Here is a 23666-nt window from a genome sequence, read left to right on the forward strand (position 1 = left end):
AACTTATTACTACCTGCTTTTTCACAGGTTTAAATTGTATAGGCATCTGAGGATACCAATACAGTAGAAAGAAGGATAAGGAGTTTGGATTATCATTGTAGCTTCCTTCTGGGGTCCTGGGCTGCCTGGGACTGCAAGAGGCCTTGAGTCCTGTATGGCAAACTCTACCCTGGGGTGATTGGCAAGGGTGCCCATAAAGAGGACTCTGAGTGCCACCTCTGGCATGCGTGCCATAGGTTCGCCACCACTGCTATAGACGTTGCGGTCAAAGTGACCGCAGCCTCTATAGTGCGCCGCCCCGATGATCGGCCCCCTCCTTAAAGGGCACAAAGGTGCCGATCGTTGCCCTGAGGTCCGATAAGTAATATTGCAGTATATTACAATGAACAAGTGATCAAATGATCACTTGTTCATGTCCCACCCTGGGACAAAATAAAACAGTAAAAAACTTTTAAAAAAGTGTAATTTAAAAAATTATTAAAAAAGAATAAAAGTCCCCTTAAGTCCCATCCCATGCAATAATCAAATAAAACATAAAAAGTGAAAATCACCCCAAAAAAACACAACATATTGGGTATCACAACATCTGTAACAACCCGTACAATAAAATAAATTGTCACTGAACCTGTATGGTGAATGCCATAAAAAACACCAAAAATTATGAAATTTTCACATCTAACCTCATAAAAAGTGCATAAAAAGTGTTTAAAAAGTAACATATACCCTGACATGATACCAAAAATAAGTACAGCTTGTCCAGCAAAAAATATAAATGTTATGCCCATTGTTATGCCCAAGCAAAAACAAGCACATTTTTCATAAAATGAGTTCTATATTCTGCAAAACAAGTTGTTCATAAAAAGGCTATATGAATGTGGTATTGCCGTAATTGTGACAACCCATAGAATAAAGTTAACACATTATTTTTATGGTACGGTTACAAAGGTATAACCTCCTACAATGACAGAGGGCACATTTTAAATCAGGGCTGGTCCTAAGGCCCTAAGGTGGCTTAGACCAGAAGGGGTTAACAACATTGGATGGGTCCAGGGAGGGTTTCTTTAGTAATAGGGTAACAACAGCATGCTTGAAGAAGAAGGAACAACACTAGAAAAGAGAGAGAGGTTGACGATTTTATTGAGCTTTTTACTAATCTCTGATGGCTTTGGGCACACGCACATTGTAATGTTGATGCTGAGGACTGTATTCTTTAGTTAAATTTATCATGGACCATGGTGTCCTGTTCACAGATCTATCAAAGGGCTGAGGACGGGACTCCAAGCTCATAATAATGTATGATGCAAGGAGCACCTGCTTTCCTGCAATACATCAATGCCAAACTACAATCATGATTTTGTGGGTTATTACATTGCATGAAGATGGAGATGAAGTCGATAATACAAGTAACTGTGTTACATTCATTAAAATGTCTACTAACCTCTCAAAGCTAGTGCTTAAACCTTTATAGTTGGTGGAAACATAGGATTGTATCACCATGGAAAAACCTGGTTTCCCTGGCTGTATTTTTTAGCTGTATTTTTTAGCCTCTGAGGCTGCTTAATCACACCATTATGCCAAAATTATGGGCAACAGCATGGCCATGACAGAGTGACTGAGTGAGGCTGCTATGGAGACAATTACATTTGGAAAGTGCCTGTATGTGGCAGTCCAAAACAGTTTTCAAAACAGAGGACCGGGTAGGTGGCCCGCCAGAAAAACTAAAAACATGGAGTACCTGTATGTGGCACTCCCAAAACATTTGCAATAATGAGGACCAGGTAGGTGGCCCTCCAGAAAAATTTAAAAAAAAAAGACTACCTCTCAGAAAAATTTTTTAAAACAAAGGACCGGGTTGGTTGCCCTCCAGAAAAATTAAATAAATAGGGGGTCATTTACTAAGGGCCCGATTCACGTTTTCCCAACGTGTTACCCGAATATTTCCGATTTGCGCCGATTTCCCTTGAATTGCCCCGGGATTTTGGTGCACGCGATCGGATTGTGGCGCATCGGCACTGGCATGCCCCCGATGGCATGCCCCTGAATGAAAACCCGACGGATTTGTAAAAACCGCCGCATTTTTAAAAAAAAAGCGCTACTTGTCCCGCAGAAGTATGCCCTAAGCTGCTAGCGGTGACAGATGGGAAAGACTGTTTCAGCTCACTGCACTCTCACACTCCTTTCCTCTTCAGGGATGAGAGTGGAAAGATTTTGCTTGTACCGTGGGTCCAGGAGAGTGAATACCCAGTAATCGGTGCTAGAAAAAATTCTTTGAACGCGAGGGTCATGGGATAGGCAGCCTAGCATGAAATCTGCCATATGCGCAACATGCAACAATTCACTCCCCTCACTGGCCTGACTCTCCATTTCCTCTTCCTCCTCCAACTCCTCTTCTTCTGCCCATACACGCTGAACAGTGAAGGACTAAGCAATGGTCCCCTCTTCTGTGTCGCCAACATTCTCCTCCTCTTTCTCATCCTCCTCCACCTCCTCCGTTACATGCTGAGAAACAGACCGGAGGGTGCTCTGGCTATCAACAAGGGAATCTTCTTCCCCCATCTCTTGTGAGGAGCGCAAAGCTTCCGACTTCATGCTGACCAGAGAGTTTTTCAACAGGCCAAGCAGCGGGATGGTGAGGCTGATGATGGCGGCATCGCTACTGACCATCTGTGTTGACTCCTCAAAGTTACTCAGCACCACAGATATCAGACATCCACATCCACTCCTCATGGTAGACTTGAGGAAGCTGAATGACCTGACTACCAGTTCTGGTGGAAGTTGACATCTGGCAGTCTACAATCACTCTGCACTGCTGGTAAACTCTGGATAACATGGTTAATGTGCAATTCCACCTCGTGGGCACATCACACAACAGTCAGTGAGTGGGCAGTTGGAGGCGGCGCTGCACTGCCCTGAGAGTGGCAGCATCTGTGGCCGACATTCTGAAATGCACACAGATGCGACGCACCTTCGTGAGCAAATCAGACAGATTGGGGTATGTCTTGAGGAACCGCTGAACTATCAGATTTAACACAAGGGCCAGGCATGGCGAGTTGCAGAGCCGCCACCAGGTTATGGCCGTTGTCACACACAACCATGACTGGCTTCAGGTTCAGCGGTGCCAGCCACAGATCGGTCTGCGCCGTGATGCCCTGTAACAGCTCTTGGGCAGTGTGCCTTTTATCGCCTGGGCTCAGCAGTTTGAGCACCGTCTGCTGTCGCTTAGCGACGGCACTGCTGCTGTGCCTAGAGCTACCGACTGCTGGCGCCATCCCCACGGATGGTAATTTGGAGGAGGAAGTGGAGGAGGGGTGGGAGGAGGAGGAGGTATAGTAGGCATGAGAGACCTGGACCGAGGTAGGCCCCGCAATCCTCGGCATCAGCAGTATATGAGCCGCCCCAGGGTCAGACTCGGTCCCAGCCTCCACCAAGCAGCACTCGTCCACGTGTCCGTGGTTGGGTGGACCTTGTCAGAAACGGCGTTGGTCATGGCACGGATGATGTTGTCTGACATGTGCTGGTGCAGGGCTGGTATGGCACACCGGGAAAAGTAGTGGCAGCTGACTAGCAGAGGCAGCAATTGACACAGGGGAAGGAGCAGCGGCCGGAGGTGAACGGCCTTGGTTCCATTGAGTGGGGTGTTTAGCATTCATATGCCTATGCATACTGGTGGTGGATAAGCTAGTAGTGGTGGAACTCCTGCTGATCCTGGTGTGGCACAGGTTGCACACCACAGTCTGTCGGTCATCCGCTGTTTCTTTAAAGAACCTCCAGACTTCAGAAAATCTAGCCCTTGCCACAGGAGGTTCACTACGTGAAACATTTGGCGCTGATGCACCAGCTCTGGCCCTGCCTCTCCATCTGGCCCCAACACTGCCTCTTCCAACCTGTTCGGGTATAGGACTCGCCTCCATCTCAGAAGCACTGTCTTCACCCGGCCTATCAACCCAGCTTGGGTCTGTCACCTCATCATCCTCCGATCCCTCAGTCTGCTCCCCCCTCGGACTTCCTGCCCTGACAACAACTTCACCACTGTCTGACAACCGTGTCTCCTCATCGTCCGACACCTCTTTACACACTTCTTCCACTACGTCAACAATGTCATCATGACCCCCAGACTGCGACCGTTGGAAAACCTGGGCATCGGGAAAGAGCTCAGCAGCAACCTGACAAGTGGTTTGTGACTCTGGGAAGGGTCCAGAAAACAGTTCCTCAGAGTATGCCTGCTCAAATGCCAAATTTTCCTGGGAGGGGGCAGACTGGGAGAAAGGAGGTTGAGGTGGAGGAGCTGGAGGAGTGCTCACTCGGGTAACATGGGTGGACTGCGTGGAAGACTGACTGGTGGACAAATTACTTGAAGCATTGTCCGCAATTCACAAGCTCACCTGTTCGCACTGTTCTGGTCTCAACAGTGTTCTACCATGAGTCCCAGTAACTTGAGACTTGAAGCTAGGGAGTGTAGCTCTGCGGCGTTCCCCTGCTCGCTCATCAGCAGGTGGTGTCTCACCCCGGTCAAGACCACGGCCTCTGACCCCTGCAGTAATTGGATGCCCATGCCCTTGTCCTCTACTCTTAGCCCTTGGGTTCAACATTTTCCAAATTAAAGTCTATTTTATAGACAAAATAGAAATATAAACTGTAATTTTTCTTTTTTAATAGACAACAGTGGGCAATGTTAGAACAGGAGCCACAGTCGGGGAAGAGGAATTATTAGGAAGGAGAATTGGGCAGGGGGCCACAATTATGGGGCATAAAGTATAGGGTCTTTGAGGGGGAATTCTTTAGTGTTAGGAGTCACAGTAAGAGGGAATTAGTTGGGTATACAGAGATTTAGTGAGTGACATTATAGCACATAGGCCACATTTATGTAACATTTATTGGGTGGGTGGCACAATGGGTGTCATTATTAAGTACAAGTGACACAACAGAGAGGGATAATGCAATGTATGGGACCATATACCAGAATATTAGACGGTTCATTATAAAATGTGGCTAATGTACAGTGTCTAAACGTGAATGTGGAGTTTAATGCTTGTGGGTCATTACTAAGTTTGGGACCCAATATCAGGACAGTATACTGCCACAATGTCCCACATTATAAATTGTGGGGGCCACACTGAGGGAAGGGGGTATTATACAGCTCAAGAATCATAAAGAGGGCTTTTTATGGTGTAGGGCCTGGAATGGGGGTAATTTTACAGCGTGTTATACTAGGAAGCATTATTTGTATCCTGGTACAGACTTTTAGGGGCAGCAGCAGGATGACACTGTGGGGGACCGACATGTAGGGACAATTGGAAACTGAATAACATAAGATGTGTTTGTGGTAAACCACACAGGGAGGGCATGTTGCTGAAAGTGGAGATATGGATATGCCGGGCCTGATGGAGAAGATAGAGAACAGGTACAATCCGCGGACATGTCACCGGCATTCAGTGAATGGAATAGGTAGGAATTTTTCCTGTGTTTCCTGTAACTGTATAGGTGCAGTTATTGTTGGTGCAGGAACATGTAAGGGGCTTATGTACGGCAGTGGACATTTAAGAAAATTTGTACATATGCATTGGGGCCCGTGCCCCGGATCTTTTGCTACCCTAGCAACGCCCCTGGCTGTGACTGTCACTTTAAGTTTTGAAAAACGCTAATGTAGCCCTAACAAGGGCTGTTGGGTTCTTGGAGAATCACTCCTGCCTAACAGTAATCTACTAGAACACACAATGCTATCCCTGACCAGCAGCAGCTCTATCCCTATCGGCATCCAGACACAGAATGATCCGAGCAGCATGGGCAGGGGCTAGTATATTCCAGGGTCACCTGATCAGGCCAGCCAACCACTGCTATCGACATGTAAGTGTACCACGGGATGCTGGGTGTACTGCAGAGTCTCCTGGCTTGTGATTGGCTCTGTTTCTGGCCGCCAAAAATCTAAACGCCTCGAGACGCCATTTTCTCGAGCTGGCGAAATACTCGTCCGAGCAATGAGCAGTTGCGAGTTCGCCAATGCTCGAACGAGCATCAAGCTCGGACGAGTATGCTTGCTCATCTCTAATTACTGCACATTCGATAAAACCTAGGCCCCCATTGGTGAGAGAATATGTGGACAGAAGGAATAATGTACTTAGACTGGAATATGGATCCTAGCTGAAAAGCAATTGCATAGCTAAATTTGAAAAAACTATGGGGAAGATGTTTGGATACACCAGTACTCCCATCGCAACCTCTACTACAGCACATGGCGAGCCTACAGTACCAACTTTCTGACTATTCAAGCATCTACTTAGTGATTATAATGGTTAATACTCCTTAGGTATACTATTTTAGGGCGGTTTGGCCCTAACCCTGGGAGATGACTCTGTGTTGGTTGGGAAGTAGGGGGTTACTGTATTCCTTTATTCTTGTATTGTATACTGTACCAACTTATTGTGATATATCACATTGTAAGAATGCTACAGCACAGACATAAGAGAGACAGTTGTGGAATGTCATGCATGTATAACTCAATGATCAGAATGTATTGTGTGTTTCTATGTTTGTTATTTTAAAAAAATGTATAAAAATTTGTCTGATTAAAAAAAAAAACTACATGTTTTTTCTAAGTAACATGTTAACAGGATTTGTGTAAATCCCCTCCACTGTCACTGTAAGTAGTTGTGGGTTAGCTGCTGACAATTCTGCTGCAGAAATCCCCCAGGGATCCAATCCAGAGTGTCCTGTTCCAAAAGTGGAATTACATACACACATACACAATGATGCATTAATTATACTGCCAATACAAATTGTTTAAATAATGTATGAAGCAATTAAATCAATATTGTTTTTTTTAAATGAAGGATTTTCCCTCATCACTGAAGAAAATATCTGAATTCTTTCAACTGTCCCTGAGTGAAGAACAAATCAATTTGGTAGCAAGCCGCACTTCATTTAACTCTATGAAAGAAAAATCTGACAATACTCATGGAAAACTGGGTGACTCCTTTTTTAGAAAAGGTAGGACAATACACTAATTACACTTGCCAAAAAAAAAGAAAAGTTATCAAAAATGAGTAAAATTATAAAAGGGGAAACAGGCAACTCTGTTAGGAAATCAGATGAAAGGCTGTTCTGTGAAGCCAAATAAGGGATAATCATAAACGACTCAGTAGTGATAATGGAACAAGGGACAAAAATAGGCACTAAAGAGGCGCTAACACCTTTAAGGAATATCAGAAGTTTACTGATTACACTTCAATAATTGAAAAAATGTATTTTAATTTATAAAAAGAAAACAAATAGTGCAAGGAAGTTATAATAAAGCATTTCAGGAATAAATAGTGGGAGAAATAAGCATTTTAATACACTGCCGATTTTGCAACTGTAAGAGACAATACAATTGAAAAACAGAACGCAAGTCAACAAGAGTTGAAAACTAGATCAGTGCAATTGAGAGAGCAGCGTCATTAGATGCGCAATTAGATAAAACAATTGAGCTACTGGGCAGGATATGTTACGCAATCACAAGTATGAGTTTCTTCTTCTTTTTAAATTTTTTTTTTTCATTTCTGCATTTTCTGAATGTTCCCCTTCTACTCCCCAAAGTCTGGGCACGTCGCCAGAATGGTTTGATGTCCAGTTCTACAGTTTTTGTACTTGAAGGACTCAAATCATGATTGACAATGATTGTATTATTTATTAAAAAAAAGGAAAACAGAACTTAATATTTGGAATCTTAAGAAATTAATTAAGAAACCTTTATTTGAAATTACAGAGGTCGGGCATTTCCTGTAGTTCTTGACCAAGTTTGCACACACTGCAGCAGGGATTTGTCCTACAGATTTGTCATACAGATCCTCTCCAGATCTTTCAGGTTTCAAGGCTATCACTGGATTGCAACACTGGGGCAAATTTACTTACCTAGTCCTGTCGCGATCCCTGATCCGGACGGTCCGACGAGGATGAAGTCCGGCACAATTCCCATAGCTCGCAATTTCCTGCATAAGTTGCTTCCCCGCCGAGGTCCGCCAAAGCTCACCTTCTTCTTTCCGGTGCTTGTAAGTGCGTGTCTTGCGACACAATTTCCGATGTTAAATCCCACGCGTTGTCCGAATCCATCAGATCGTTCAACGGCCCGTCCTCTGATTTGTGTCACGTGAAAGCCAGCACCGATGCTTCAAAATCCAATCGCGTGTGCCAAAATCCCCTGTTAAATGCGGCGCAACTCCGAAATCGTCGGGAAACCAGACAAAAATGTGCTCCGCAGGCCCTCAGTAAATGAGCCCCAGTAAATTATTTGCAGCTCCCTCCAAAGATGTTGACTGGCTGCAGATCAGGAGACTGGATAGGCCAATCCACGACCATGACTGAGATGTTATTGTCATGACCTTGTTGATCACTTTTTATTTTATATTAATATAATGGCATCTGTGGCCAAATAAATCTATGCCAGAGTCTTGAATTGCTATGTTATTTGAGTTAACATGATGTTAGGAAACAAATGAAAAGGAGTCTGCAGTATGTTGTCATGGCAAAGTGCTCACTATTGATCTAGGAGATATTTTCATATGGTTATTTATAGATTTCTATATACATTGTGTTGTTTAGATAGTTTTGTTGTGTTGAAGATTTAATTTTGCCTTTTTTTTTTTTTAACTAGGAGAGATTGGGGACTGGAAGAGTTATTTTACAGAAGAACAGAGCAAAGTGGTGGATGCAATGTTTCAGAAATATCTTGCAGGAACTAAACTGGGAAATATGCTGAACTATGACAAGTACTGCAAGTTCTAGCTATGCCAGAAGTTACAAAAAAAAGTAGTGTTTACCTGGTGTTATATATGATCAATAATCAATTCATTAATTAATTTAATTTAAAAATTAAAAAAGTAAATACTATGCATTAGATCAACATGTTCAAATAAAATAACATGATTGTGCATGAGATCTATTGGTCAATAAAAATTATTGAACAGAAGAGTTTAGTGTATAATTGTCAATTTTTTTAAAAACAAAAGCCAAATTGATATGAAAGAGGTTTTCTGCCCCAAAAAATTGTGTTTTTTTCAAATACTTGCTGTTTGCTGATGGACCTTGGCCCCAATAAAATCAGATGTGAAAGGACTTGAAATCCAGGACATTTACACATAACTACTGAGCTCGGAATCTTAAGGGGAGGAAAACCAAAAGAGGGAAATAGGGCACTCACCGGAATGATATAAAGATGCTTCCTTTATTATTGTATTAGGGGGAGAAGCCTTTTATGACAAGGAATATTACATGTCACATTAGATTTGGGCCTATGGGTCGTGGAAGCCATGTGAAGGATAGGAGGAGAAGCAAGTAGATGGCATCAGCACATGCGGAGGACACATGGGCTGAGGAAAATGGACAAAGCATAGTATAGGGGAGAGTTGTCTCAGAAGATTAGAAGGAAAATAATAGACAGACATGTTATAGGTAGAGGCCATAAAAGGTTTAAGGTTTGTTGGCAGGGATGAACCTAAACTCTCTGCTATCTGAGGCGAGCTAAAGAATGACCCCCCCCCCTCCAGTAGTAACATATCAGGTTATTTTTTTTACTAAGTGGGTTGTCCATGCAGTGCGTCACTGCTATACTGACATTGGATGAGGAGAGACATTATTTTTAAGTGTCAAGTGTCAGGTCCTGCTTTGTAGCAGGCGACTGTGCCACTGATGCTGCCCCCCATCTTGCTGCTGGTGGTGCTGCCTGAGGCAGGAGCATCTCAGTCTGCAAGACTGTAGCTACCCCCCTGGATGAGGTCACAAGAGAAAAATTTATCACAAAATGTAAAAGATGGATAACATGAATGGTAACCATAGAGCCCAGAACAACTTCTAAAGGATTAGAGATGACCTCAAAGCTTAAGGTACATTAGTGTCCCAGAAAACAACAACAATTCACATTAGGGTCAGAAATAGCCAGAGACCCCAGGGAGAAGTAGGAGTGGTTTATTATCGCTTTTGTCTTCTCCTTTCCTCACTATATAGTACTGAAGCAGCACTATGTAGTGAATAGTGATGTGATATGATCGCTGGGTATGAAAGGGTCAAGTACATACAGATCTTGCCAAGAAATCTGCTTTTTAGTGGGTCATTTCCCCCTGTAAATGGGGCTTTTATAGTTGCCCCATTTACAGTGGAAATCTTGTAAAAAAAAAAAAAAAAAAAAGTAATAATAAAATTAAATAAAAACAGTGAAAATGTCATCCATAAAGTAAAAGGATGAAGTTAAAAAGACAAAAGAAGCATACAATATATATATATGTATACACATATATATATACACTATATATATACATATACACTCACCGGCCACTTTATTAGGTACACCTGTCCAACTGCTCGTTAACACTTAATTTCTAATCAGCCAATTACATGGCGGCAACTCGGTGCATTTAGGCATGTAGACATGGTCAAGACAATCTCCTGCAGTTCAAACCGAGCATCAGTATGGGGAAGAAAGGTGATTTGAGTGCCTTTGAACATGGAATGGTTGTTGGTGCCAGAAGGGCTGGTCTGTGTATTTCAGAAACTGCTCATCTACTGGGATTTTCACACACAACCATCTCTAGGGTTTACAGAGAATGGTCCGAAAAAGAAAAAAAACATCCAGTGAGCGGCAGTTCTGTGGGCGGAAATGCCTTGTTGATGCCAGAGGTCAAAGGAGAATGGGCAGACTGGTTCGAGGTGATAGAAAGGCAACAGTGACTCAAATTGCCACCCGTTACAACCAAGGTAGGCAGAGGAGCATCTCTGAATGCACAGTACGTCGAACTTTGAGGCAGATGGGCTACAGCAGCAGAAGACCACACCGGGTGCCACTCCTTTCAGCTAAGAACAGGAAACTGAGACTACAATTTGCACAAGCTCATCGAAATTGGACAGTAGAAGATTGGAAAAACGTTGCCTGGTCTGATGAGTCTCGATTTCTGCTGCGACATTCGGATGGTAGGGTCAGAATTTGGCGTCAACAACATGAAAGCATGGATCCATCCTGCCTTGTATCAACGGTTCAGGCTGGTGGTGGTGGTGTCATGGTGTGGGGAATATTTTCTTGGCACTCTTTGGGCCCCTTGGTACCAATTGAGCATCGTTGCAACGCCACAGCCTACCTGAGTATTGTTGCTGACCATGTCCATCCCTTTATGACCACAATGTACCCAACATCTGATGGCTACTTTCAGCAGGATAATGCGCCATGTCATAAAGCTGGAATCATCTCAGACTGGTTTCTTGAACATGACAATGAGGTCACTGTACTCAAATGGCCTCCACAGTCACCAGATCTCAATCCAATAGAGCGTCTTTGGGATGTGGTGGAACGGGAGATTCGCATCATGGATGTGCAGCCGACAAATCTGCGGCAACTGTGTGATGCCATCATGTCAATATGGACCAAAATCTCTGAGGAATGCTTCCAGCACCTTGTTGAATCTATGCCACGAAGAACTGAGGCAGTTCTGAAGGCAAAAGGGGGTCCAACCCGTTACTAGCATGGTGTACCTAATAAAGTGGCCGGTGAGTGTATATACACTATATATATACATATATATATACACAATATAAATACATATTCATATTTCTCAATAAAATAGTAAAAAATCCCTCGCTACACTTTGAAAAACATTGCCCTGTTTACCCGAGACAATACATATAATATGACGACATATATATTATATATCATTTTACGTTAATGTAAAAAAAACTGTTCTATAAATGACAAAAAAAGCCTTTTTTCCACTATTTGTGACTTTAACCCCGAATAAAACTTGAAATGGAAAAAATATTTGTTCATTTTTAAGTAGCTCTGTGCTCTATTTTATAGTAGCCCACCAAAAATAAGTTATAGCCCTTAAATTACTGCACCCACACATTCTGTAAAAATGCCAATCATTAACGCCTTTTCAGGCCTCATCATTAAGGGGGTTAAAAAAATGCTTTACATTGCTGACGCATTTAGTTTCAAAGACTTTATGATATACAGGCAGTCCCCGGGTTACATACAAGATAGGGTCTGTAGGTTTGTTGTTAAGTTGAGTTTGTATGTAAGTCGGAACTGTATATTTTATCATTGTAATCCCAGCCGAAACTTTTTTGGTCTCTGTGACAATTGGATTTTAAAAATGTTGGGTTGTCATAAGAATCAATATTAAAGGACACCTGTCATCAGGTCTGTGCCACTATTTCTGTCACCACTACCTGTTGGAGCAGCTCACAAGGATCCATCACAGCCTTTATCTAGTTATTTCATACATTAATCATTGTAAAATCATCTATTCTTTATTATGTAAATGAGGCTGGTCACATGGTCAGAGGCAGTGATGTCACCCCTGTTACCCCTCCCCTCTCATGTCTGTGTGTAATGTATAGTAAAGCATGGCTAGTGTGTGCTGCATCTGCTGACATGCTGCATCCTCCTAATATACAGGTGAGAGACACAGACATCAGCTACACATGAATCTGACATGTTCTGCTGTAACATGGCTGCCTGGAGCTGCTGTATCTCTCCTATACACACACACAGGCTGCAGGGGGCGTGGCCACCAGCACCAGGAAGCACATCATTATACAGCCTCACATCATTATACAGGCTGTCAGTCATGCGCTGGGGGTGTGGCTGTGCCTCCCACTCATGAATAGAGTGGACAGCTTGAATATGTTAATGCTTCATTGGACATTTCACAGGTCATTTGCATACAGCTTTAGAACCTTATTGCTTAGGTTTACAGGCATGTAGAGGGACAATGAAGGGATAGAGGCAATGCTCTCTAATGGCAGTTTATGAAAATATATTTAGTTTAGGGAGGTTATTTTGCATGACGGGTTCTCTTTAACACTAAAGCTTCATTACAGACACCTGTGATAACTGTTACAGCTGATCATTGTAGCCTAGGACTAAAGTAAAATAAATTACCAATATCTAGAGGTCCGTTTGTAACTAGGGGTCGTATGTAAGTCGAGTGTTCTTAAGTAGGGGACCGCCTGTATTTGCAAAGCATTATATATGTTTCTACATTACCAGCTATCACCAGCAGATGGCAGCGGCTCCAATATTTTAATAATAATAATATAGAAACATAAAAGCTGGAGAAGTAGTATAAAGAAAATAATCATTTGTAAGAGACCTTTATTTTCAGATTTTATTCCTAGCAGACCCTGCTTATAATAAGTAATGAGAAAGTTCTAGGCAGAAAATAAGCTTTATATAGCCTGATAATGGTTCTGGTAATGGTTCTTGCTTCTTAAATATACAGATTTAAAGGGAACCTGTCACCAAAACACTGTTTTTAATTTCTCCACGTGCCCGCAGTCAATTCCAAGCATATTCCAAACCAGTTTTCATTAGTTTCATGACTTATTTCTTTCAAGTAATAACTTTAATAAAACTTTACCTGGTTCCCTGCCTAGTCACCCCCTGGGCGTGGTCATTGTTTCTCAAAGTAAGTGACCCCTATACAAACTGCTAGTCCTCCTCGATTTTTAATTTAAAAAAACTCCTCCCACCTCCCTCCGCTACACTGCTTCATGTCTCCGCCTCCCTGCATTCTTTTGCGGGCCGAGCGATTACGCTGTCCACATCAGATCGCAGATAGGAGTGGAGAAGCGCCGACAGTCTCCACTCTATTTGCGCATGCTCCGGGTTCAGCACAGGGTTGGATTCAGGTACGCAAATACAGGCAGTACGTACAGGATAGGTTCCATAGGTTTGTTCTTAACCCCTTAATGCCGAAGCCACTTTTCATCTTCCTGACACGACCCATTTTTTTCAAATCTGACATGTGTCACTAAGTGGTTATAACTTTGGAAGACTTTAACATATTCAAGTGGTTTTGAAATTGTTTTCTCGTGACACTTTGTACTTCATGTTAGTTGAAAAATTTTCGTGGTATGTTTTGCATTTATTTATGAGAAAATGAGATATTTGGTGAAATTTGGAAAAATTTGGAAAAATTCTCAATTTTTTAAATTCAAAATGTTCTACTTTTTCCATACATAGTCATAACAGCAAAAAACCATAATAACTAACATTTACTGAATGTCTATTTTATGTGGACATGGCTTTTAATGCATTCACTCATTTTTGTAGGACGTTATTGGGCTTTGAGATTTTTTACATTTTCTTAAAAAACGCTAAATCCTGCTATTGAGGGACCTGCTCAGGTTTCAAGTCACTTTGAGAGGCCTAAATAAAAGTAAAACCCCATAAATTACCCCATTATAGAAACTACACCCCTCAACGTATGTAAAACAACTTTTATGAAGTTTGTTAACCCTTTAATTCTTTTACAGGGGTTAAAACAAAATTGGATGCAATTTGAAATTAAATTTTTTTTGGCTAAATTAATGTTTTTCATAAAATGTACAAATTCTCAGTGGATAAAATACCAAAACGCTCCACAAAGTTTGATACCCAATCTCTCCCGTGTATAACAATACCCCATATGTGGTGGTAATCTGCTGTATGGGCACATACAGATTATGCATTGTCACTTTTTATTGGCTATACAATCTTTATTTTTTGGTAATTTGGACATATAAGGGCTTGTTTTTTGCGACATGAGATGTACTTTACAAATACTTCATTTTAGTGGGTTATTGGCTTTTTGATGAGATTTTATTAACTCTTGAATGTATGGAGGAAAAGAAAATTGTCATTTTTATTATTTTTGGGGGGTCGTACACCATACACTAAAAATACTATATTATCTTTATTCTATAGATCACTACAATTACGGTGATACGTCATTTGTAAAGTTTTTCTATATTTTTACAATTTTGTTTTTGTATCTTTTTGCATCTTCTCGGAGGTATAACTTTAATATTTTTTGTTTGACAGAGCTGTTTTAGGGCTTATTTTTTACATGTTGAGTTGTCCTTTTCAATGGTGCCATTTTGGCGCACATAACTTTTTTTGATCATTTTTTTGATCACTTTTTGTGATGGAATTTTATGACAAATTTCTATTTTTTGCGATTTTTTTGGATTTTGTTTTTACAGCGTTCACCGAGCGGGTCCAAAAATGTTTGAGTTATTGTATAGATTGTTGGTGATACCAAATATGTGTCTTTTTGGTGATTTTCAGGTTTTTTTTTTAACTTTATTACATGTGTATAGGGAATATTTAATTAATTATTTTTATTAAAAAGTATTTTTAAGGTTTTGTCTTTACTTTTAAAGAAAGATGTATTACACTGTTTTATGTAACACACTGAACTGATGCGCATGCTCAGTGTGTTACAGCCGGCTCCAGAAGAGGATGGCAGACCCCGGGGTTGCGATCGAAGCAGCAGAACCCCCCGGTAAGCGACTATAGTAAAGCATCCAGAGAGCTTCACCAGAGGTCACAGTGGGTAGAGGGGTCCTTCTTTAACTAAGGGTCGTCTGTAAGTCAGGGTAGGGGTAGGGGACTGCCTGTACAGTTAAAACATACACAAAAGTAAAACATAACTAGTGGATAAAACAAACATATATACAATAAATATACAATACACATCTGAAATCCAAAATAACAGTTTTCTATACTTCCCCACAGCATTTGACATTTCGAGAGCAGCTGGTATGAATGTTTTCTTAAATGTCTACAACATATAGATATAAAGCGGGGACTAAAACCACTCAGCTGGGCCTGAAATACACCAAACAAGGGATTATCTGACAAATATCTATGATTTTATCCAATTTCTTCAATATTCTATATTGCCCTAATTGCTCCCAATACTCAAAAGACATACCCACTATTGAGGGTGCATTTCTAATTATTTTATGCAACCTTTGAAGTCTCTAATAGAAATACAATTATCCCAAGCTGTTAAGGCAAATGTAAATGCACTCATCATAACTGTACGATAGAAACCTTCCATCATTATTCTAGACACATCAAATTACCCCAGTCTACTTAAAAAGAATAAATTACTGTGGGCTTGACTACATACCTTGTCAATGTGCTAATTAAGCTTATAGTCTATAACAATGCTCAGATATTTATAACTTCTAACCTGCTCTACTTCTATCCCTCCTATGCTCAGCGGTTGGCATGTTACACCATGTTTCCACAAAAAACGATTACCAATTCTTTGGTCTTTTTAACATCAAGCACAAGCCCATTAGTGCTACAACAATCTATGAACACTGTCACTGTCTGCCTACATTCAGAATTCTCCGCCTCCTTAATGTATCCTACCATCACAGAATCATCCGAGGATTTTTGGAGAAAGCAGCCAGAATCATTCTTAATAAAATCTGGGGTGTATAGAATAAACAGAAAGGGGGCTAATACAGTGCCCGGGGGCTCCAGTACTACACACTAGTTTATCAGACAATAAACTTCCTAACTTAACCCTTTGAGGTCTGGAGCTTAAATAACCCATCATCCATTTGATTAAATCTGGTTCCCCTGCATGCCTTGTAATTTTGACTCTAGCAGCGCTGGAATGAGTATTAAAAGCGTAGCTGAAGTAAAAAAAAGTTATGCAAACCTCTGTTTTAAGGGCATAAAATTGGAACACACTGTATGCATCAGATTAATCAAAACATCAAACCCCCCCCCCCAAACTAACAGAAGGCTAGGCGTACTAATGCAATGCCCCAAGCAGCACCATCTGCAAGCATCCTTATAACAAAAGGAACCAACAAAAAATGTCGCTACACAAATAGATCTAGTAAATATAAATCTTTATTTCATTATCAGAATAAAATTAAATCACATACTACCTTTATATTGATGCAGTAGTACACCTGAGTCAACTTGAAGGCTTTAACGGCAACAATAGAAGAAAAGAATTCATATACATTATAGAGACTGATATATAATCATGTAAATAACAATTAAGATGAATACAACTCTGGAAATAAATGACTCAATTTGGCAAGTATTAAAACTTTGGAGTAGATAGTTCACACTGCTTTGGATATTTATACAGATAGATAGACTGCTGGTAGAGATGAGCGAGCACTAAAATGCTCGGGTGCTCGTTATTCAAGACAAACCACGAACCCCATTGAAGTCAATGGGAGACTCGACCATTTTTCAAGGGGACCAAGGGTCTGCACAGGGAAGCTTGGCCAAACACCTGGAAACCTCAGAAAATGATGGAAACACCACGGAAATGGACAGGAAACAGCAGGGGCAGCATGCATGTATACCTCTGAGGCTGCTTAATCGCACCATTATGCCAAAATTATGGGCAACAGCATGGCGATGACAGAGTGACCGAATGAGGCTAGATAGCATCTAAAACATCCAATAATTGACCTTGACACTATAGAAGACGGCATGCAGAGGTAGCGGCAGCAGCGGCAGGCTAGAGAGTGGCATGGCAACATACCCCAAATGGACTCAGGCTTCAAACCAATGGGTGGCAGAGAGGAACCAAAGGAGGTGAGCAAGAGGCGCTGAAATTTCCTATGTGAACAAAAGGTTGACGGTATATTTAGTCGATAACACAGCATAGTGGCGACATAACATATCTGGTGAAACACCCGAAAAATGAGCCTTACACAGCTCGTTTGATAAGGGGACGACATTGGTGGCAGCCATGGAGACGACTTCCATGATTAAGAGTGACAGTATGGGGCCTCCATATTGCGCTGCTATGATTGAAACTTCAGGTCTCCAGCATGGTGGCGACAGATGCCGAGTTCCATTATGTATCTGGTGAAACACTTGAAAATTCTGCCTGACACAGCTCGTTTGATAAGGGGATGATGTGCTGTATATCCTCTCGTGCTCAAGCGTCTGGGGTATAGAGAGTTGAAAGTTGTGCATGGAGACATTGGTGGACGCTGTGGAGGATAGTGGAGGCGAAATGGACAGGAAACAGCTGGGGCAGTATGCATGGATGCCTCTGAGGCTGTCTAATCTTGGGATGGAGCTGGCGGTCCGCTGCCAGGCGAGCTTTCGCCTGTCCAAGCCCCTGTCACTCGGCTCCTCCCCACCCAAAATGGGCCTGGGGGCCAGAAGTGTTTACTTTAAAAAAAAATTATAATTTTCAAAGCAGGCGGGGGCTACAAACAGCACTTCTAAGAACCTTTTGTATAAGATCAAGTGTAGTACTGTTCTTATAAGTAATTGGCTTGGTTATGGCGGGTGAGGGGAATGTAAACAGATGCGCAAGAAGCGCTGAAATAATATCGGTAAATGAAAAAAATTTGCCAGTATATTTTGTGGATAACAGAGCAGGGTGGCGACAAAGTTAACAAGTTTGATGTGGAAGCCATGAAAAAAACCCAAAATTCTGCCTGACACAGCTCGTTTGCTAAGGGGACGATGTATGGAGGCAGCTATATAGACGACGTGTGGAGGCTGCTATGGAGACAATTAAATTAGGATAGTGCCTGTATGTGGCAGTCCAAAAAAGTTTTCAAACCAGAGGAGCAGGTAGGTGGTCCTTCAGAAAAATTAAATAGATTGAGTGCCTGTATGTGGCACTCCCAAAAATTGCTTAAAACAGAGGACCGGGTAGGTGGCCCTCCAGAAAAATTAAATACATAGAGTACTATAGCTAGAGCCAGTTGGCCCTGGCAAAAAATAGCCAGTTTCCTCTGCTATAGTGTACAAAGAGGAGGAGAAGGAGGAAAATGAGGAGGAGGAGTGCATACATTATTGAGGTTGAGCTTCTTTCACCTGGTGGAGAATGGAAATCCTGAGAAATCCAGGCTTTATTCATCTTGATAAGCGTCAGCCTGCCAGCGCTGTCAGTCGACAGGCGTGTACGCTTATCGGTGATGATGCCACCAGCTGCACTGAAAACCCGCTCAGACAACATGCTAGCGGCAGGGCAGGCAAGAACCTCCAAGGCGTACAGCGCCAGTTCGTGCCATATCTCCAGCTTTGAAACCCAGTAGTTGTAGGGAGCTGTGTGATCATTTAGGACGATGGTATGGTCAGCTACGTACTCCCTCACCATCTTTCTGTAAAGATCAGCCCTACTCTGCCGAGACTAGGGACAGGTGACAGTGTCTTGCTGGGGTGACATAAAACTGGCAAAGGCCTTGTAAAGCGTACCCCTGCCAGTGCTGGACAAGCTGCCTGCTCGCCTACTCTCCCTCGCTACTTGTCCCGCAGAAGTACGCCCTCTGCCGCTAGCGCTGTCAGAAGGGAAATACTGTTGCAGCTTGTGCACCAGGGCCTGCTGGTATTCATGCATTCTCACACTCCTTTCCTCTCCAGGGATGAGAGTGTAAAGATTTTGATTGTACCGTGGGTCCAGGAGAGTGAATACCCAGTAATCGGTGCTGCAATAAATTCTTTGAACGCGAGGGTCACGGGATAGGCAGCCTAGCATGAAATCTGTCATATGCGCCAGAGTCCCAACGCGCAAGAATTCACTCCCCTCACTGGCCTGACTGTCCATTTCCTCCTCCTCCAACTCCTCTTCTTCTGCCCATACATGCTGTACAGTGAAGGACTGAGTAATGCTCCCCTCTTCTGTCTCGCCAACATTCTCCTTCTCTTCCTCCTCATCCTCCTCCGATATGCGCTGAGAAACAGACCTGAGGGTGCTTTGGCTATCAACAAGGGAATATTCTTCCCCCGTCTCTTGTGACGAGCGCAAAGCTTCTGACTTCATGCTGACCAGAGAGTTTTTCAACAGGCCAAGCAGCGGGATGGTGAGGCTGATGATGGCGGCATCGCCACTGACCATCTGTGTTGACTCCTCAAAGTTACTCAGCACCTGACAGATATCAGACATCCACGTCCACTCCTCATTGTAGACTTGAGGAAGCTGACTGACCTGACTACCAGTTCTGGTGGAAGTTGACATCTGGCAGTCTACAATCGCTCTATCAGTGCTGCTGATAAACTCTGGATAACATGGTTAATGTTGAATTCCACCTCGTGGGCACGTCGCACAATAGTCGGTGAGCGGGCAGTTGGAAGCGGCGCTGCGCTGTCCTGGGAATGGCAGAATCTGTGCTGGACTTCCTGAAATGCACAAAGATGTGGCGCACCTTCGTGAGCAAATCAGACAGATTGGGGTATGTCTTGAGGAACCGCTGAACTATGAGATTTAACACATGGGCCAGGCATGGCACATGTGTCAGTCTGCCGACTTGCAGAGCCGCCACCGGGTTACGGCCGTTGTCCCACACAACCATGCCTGGCTTCAGGTTTAGCATTGCCAGCCACAGATCAGTCTGCGCCATGATGTCCTGTAATAGCTCTTGGGTGGTGTGCCTTTTATCGCCTGGGCTCAGCAGTTTGAGCACCGCCTGCTGTCGCTTAGCGACGGCACTGCTGCTGTGCCTAGAGCTACCGACTGATGGCGCCATGCCCACGAATGGTAATTCGGAGGAGGAGGTGGAGGAGGGGTGGGAGGAGGAGGAGGCGTAGTAGGCCTGAGAGACCTGGACCGAGGTAGGCCCCGCAATCTTCGGCGTCGGCAGTATATGACCAGCCCCAGGGTCAGACTCGGTCCCAGCCTCCACCAAGTTAACCCAATGTGCCGTCAGCGATATAAAGTGGCCCTGCCCGGCAGCACTCGTCCACGTGTCCTTGGTCAGGTGGACCTTGTCAGAAACTGCGTTGGTCAGGGCACAGATGATGTTGTCTGACACGTGCTGGTGCAGGGCTGGGACGGCACATCGGGAAAAGTAGTGGCGGCTGGGGACCGAATACCAAGGGGCGGCCGTCGCCATGAGGTTGCGAAAGGCCTCGGTCTCTACCAGCCTATAGGGCAGCATCTTCAGGCTAAGTAGTTTGGAGATGTGGACGTTGAGGGCTTGGGCGTGTGGGTGGGTTGTACTGTACTTCCTCTTGCGCTCCAGTGTCTGGGGTATGGAGAGCTGAACGCTGCGCATGGAGACATTGGTGTATGCTGTGGAGGATCGTGGAGGCGAAGGTGTGGTTTTCGCACGGGAGGTGTTTGGGCCGGGGTCCTGGGCAGGGGGCTGACTATCAGAGGCAGCAGATGACACAGGGGAAGGAGCAGTGGTGTGCCCGGCCCGGCCGGCACAGGTTGCACACCACAGTCCGTTGGTCATCCGGTGTTTCTTTAAAGAACCTCCAGACTTCCGAAAATCTAGCCCTCGCCACAGGAGGTTCACTACGTGAAACATTTGGCGCTGATGCACCAGCTCTGGCCCTGCCTCTCCGTCTGGCCCCACCACTGCCTCTTCCAACCTGTTCTGGTATAGGACTCGTCTCCGTCTCAGAAGCACTGTCTTCACCCGGCTTATCAACCCTGACAACAACTTCACCACTGTCTGACAACCGTGTCTCCTCATCGTCCGATACCTCTTTACACACTTCTTCCACTACGTCAACAATGTCATCATCACCCACAGACTGCGACCGGTGGAAAACCTGGGCATCGGAAAAGAGCTCAGCAGCAACCGGACAAGTTGTTTGTGTCTCTGTGAAGGGTCCAGAAAACAGTTCCTCAGAGTATGCCGGCTCAAATTTTCCTGGGAGGGGGCAGACTGGGGCGAAGGAGGCTGAGGTGGAGGAGCTGGAGGAGTGCTGATTTCGGTGACATGGGTGGACTGCGTGGAAGACTGGACTGGTGGACAAATGGCTTTAAGCATTGTCCGCAATCCACGACATCACCTGTTCGCACTGTTCTGGCCTCAACAGTGCTCTACCACGAGTCCCAGTAACTTGAGACATGAACCTAGGGAGTGTAGCTCTGCGGTGTTCCCCTGCTCCCTCATCAGAAGGTGGTGTCTCACCCCGCTCAGGACCATTGCCTCTGACCCCTGCAGTAGTTTGACGTCCACGCCCTTGTCCTCTACCCCTAGCCCTCGGGTTCAACATTTTCAAAATTGAAGTGTAAACTGTAAATTTTTTTTGTTTTTTTTGTGTTTTTGTTTTTTTAACAAAACAATGCTATCCTATTGCTATGGCTAGTTTCTAACCTACATTGACAGCACACAACAGGATTTTGTGCTGTGCCTGATGACTTTTAGTTTTGAAAAAAAAAGAAAAGAAAAGAAAAAGCAGACTGTGCCCAATTCAATCAAACCCCTAATAAATTGTCCCACTTAGGTGTTTGAGATGGATATGTGTGTCACTAAGAGCTAAACAGAATGTCCACAAGACTCCCTGCAAATTTGTCACAATATGGTACCAGCTGCACTACTAGTGCCAGCAAGGCCAGCCACAAGCAAATCAACAAAATATATATATAACGCTATTGTAGCCCTAAGAAAGCCGGTTGGGTTCTTGTATGCCTAGTTTCTAACCTACACTGACAGCACACAACTGGATTTTAAGTCACTTTAAGTTTTGAAGAAAAAAAAAATCGTCAGACTGTGCCTAATTCAATCAAACCCCTAATAAATTGTCCAACTTAGGTGTTTGAGATGGATATGGGTGTCATTAAGAGCTAAATAGAACGTTCCCAAGTCTCCCTGCAAATTCCTCACAATATGGTACTAGCTGCACTACTAGTGCCAGCAAGCCCAGCCACAAGCAAACAAACAAAAAAAATATATAACGCTATTCTAGCCCTAACAAGGGCTGTTGGGTTCTTGTAGACTCACTCCTGCCTAACAGTAAGCTAATATAACACCCTAACGCTATCCCTGCAGCAGCAGCTCTCCCCCTAACGGCATCCAGACAGAGAATGATGCGAGCAGCGCGGGCAGGGTCACCTGATCAGGCCAGCCAACCACTGCTATCGACGTGTAAGGGTACCAATTCATGCTGGGTGGAGTGCAGAGTCTCCTGGCTTGTGATTGGCTCTGTTTCGGGCCGCCAAAAATCAAAACGGCGGGAGATGCCATTTTCTCGAGCTGGCGAAGTATTCGTCCGAGCAACGAGCAGTTACGAGTACGCTAATGCTCGAACGAGCATCAAGCTCGGACGAGTGTGTTCGCTCATCTCTAACTGCTGGCTCTCACTGTCAATTTTTTTTGTATAGTCCAAACTGCTGACAAACTCCAGGCACATAGGGATTATAGATAGATAGACAGACATAAAGATAGATAGACATATGGATAGACAGACAGACAGATAGTTGGAGCTCTCTGGTGCACTTCAATATATTGCTACATATCTGTTTCTGCCTCTCACTGTTAGAATTTTTGTATAGTCAAAACTGCTAACAGATTCCACTTGCGACCGGGCTCATCGGACTGGGAGGCCCGGGCCGGGGGTGTCACTAATGCATCTGTCCACGGACATAACCGTGTAGTCACATTCGCGGCCCGGGCCCTCCTGTAAAAGCTAAACACCCCGGCGATAGCTGCCGGGGGAAGGGGGCGGTGATAGCTACTGCGGCCCGCCCACCAGACATGCTTCCAGGCACACCCCTGCTGACATTCGGCACGGCCCCCGTCTGACCTGTGCAAGCCCTGGCCCGCATCGTCTGACCTTCGCACGTCCCGGCCCGCCCCATCCGACCTGCAACACGTACCGGCCCGTCCACCCTCTTCACCAGCGGGCAGGCCTATCCACCCACCGCAACTGCGGCCCGTCCTGTGAGTGGGTGAGTATAATTAATAGTAAATGTATGTGTTTGTATATGTAATTGTATATATGTATATATATGCTTTATATATTGTTTATACTGGATGCATGTTTATATATGATGTGTATGTGTGTGTATATGCTGTATATGTGTGCATGCTGTATATATGCCTGTATGTGTGTATATATATATATATATAGATATATATATATATATATATATATATATATATATATATATATATATATATAATAGAAAAATAGGCGG

General features: G+C 43.7%; 1 protein-coding gene across 1 annotated transcript in view; it reads left to right on the top strand.

The window, feature by feature from the left end:
• The window catches only part of LOC140120480 (sulfotransferase 6B1-like), a 41197-nt gene extending 32291 nt beyond the window's left edge, over positions 1-8906 (top strand). Inside the window, exons 6-7 of the mRNA XM_072139506.1 lie at positions 6828-6984; positions 8627-8906. Of these exons, the coding sequence (XP_071995607.1) occupies positions 6828-6984; positions 8627-8757 (288 nt within the window). The 3' untranslated portion in view covers positions 8758-8906. The remainder of the gene's footprint in view (positions 1-6827; positions 6985-8626) is intronic.
• The last annotated feature ends 14760 nt before the right edge of the window (positions 8907-23666 follow it).

This window comes from Engystomops pustulosus, chromosome 3 (genome assembly GCF_040894005.1).
Source record: "Engystomops pustulosus chromosome 3, aEngPut4.maternal, whole genome shotgun sequence".
NCBI classification, from domain to species: Eukaryota; Metazoa; Chordata; class Amphibia; order Anura; family Leptodactylidae; genus Engystomops; species Engystomops pustulosus.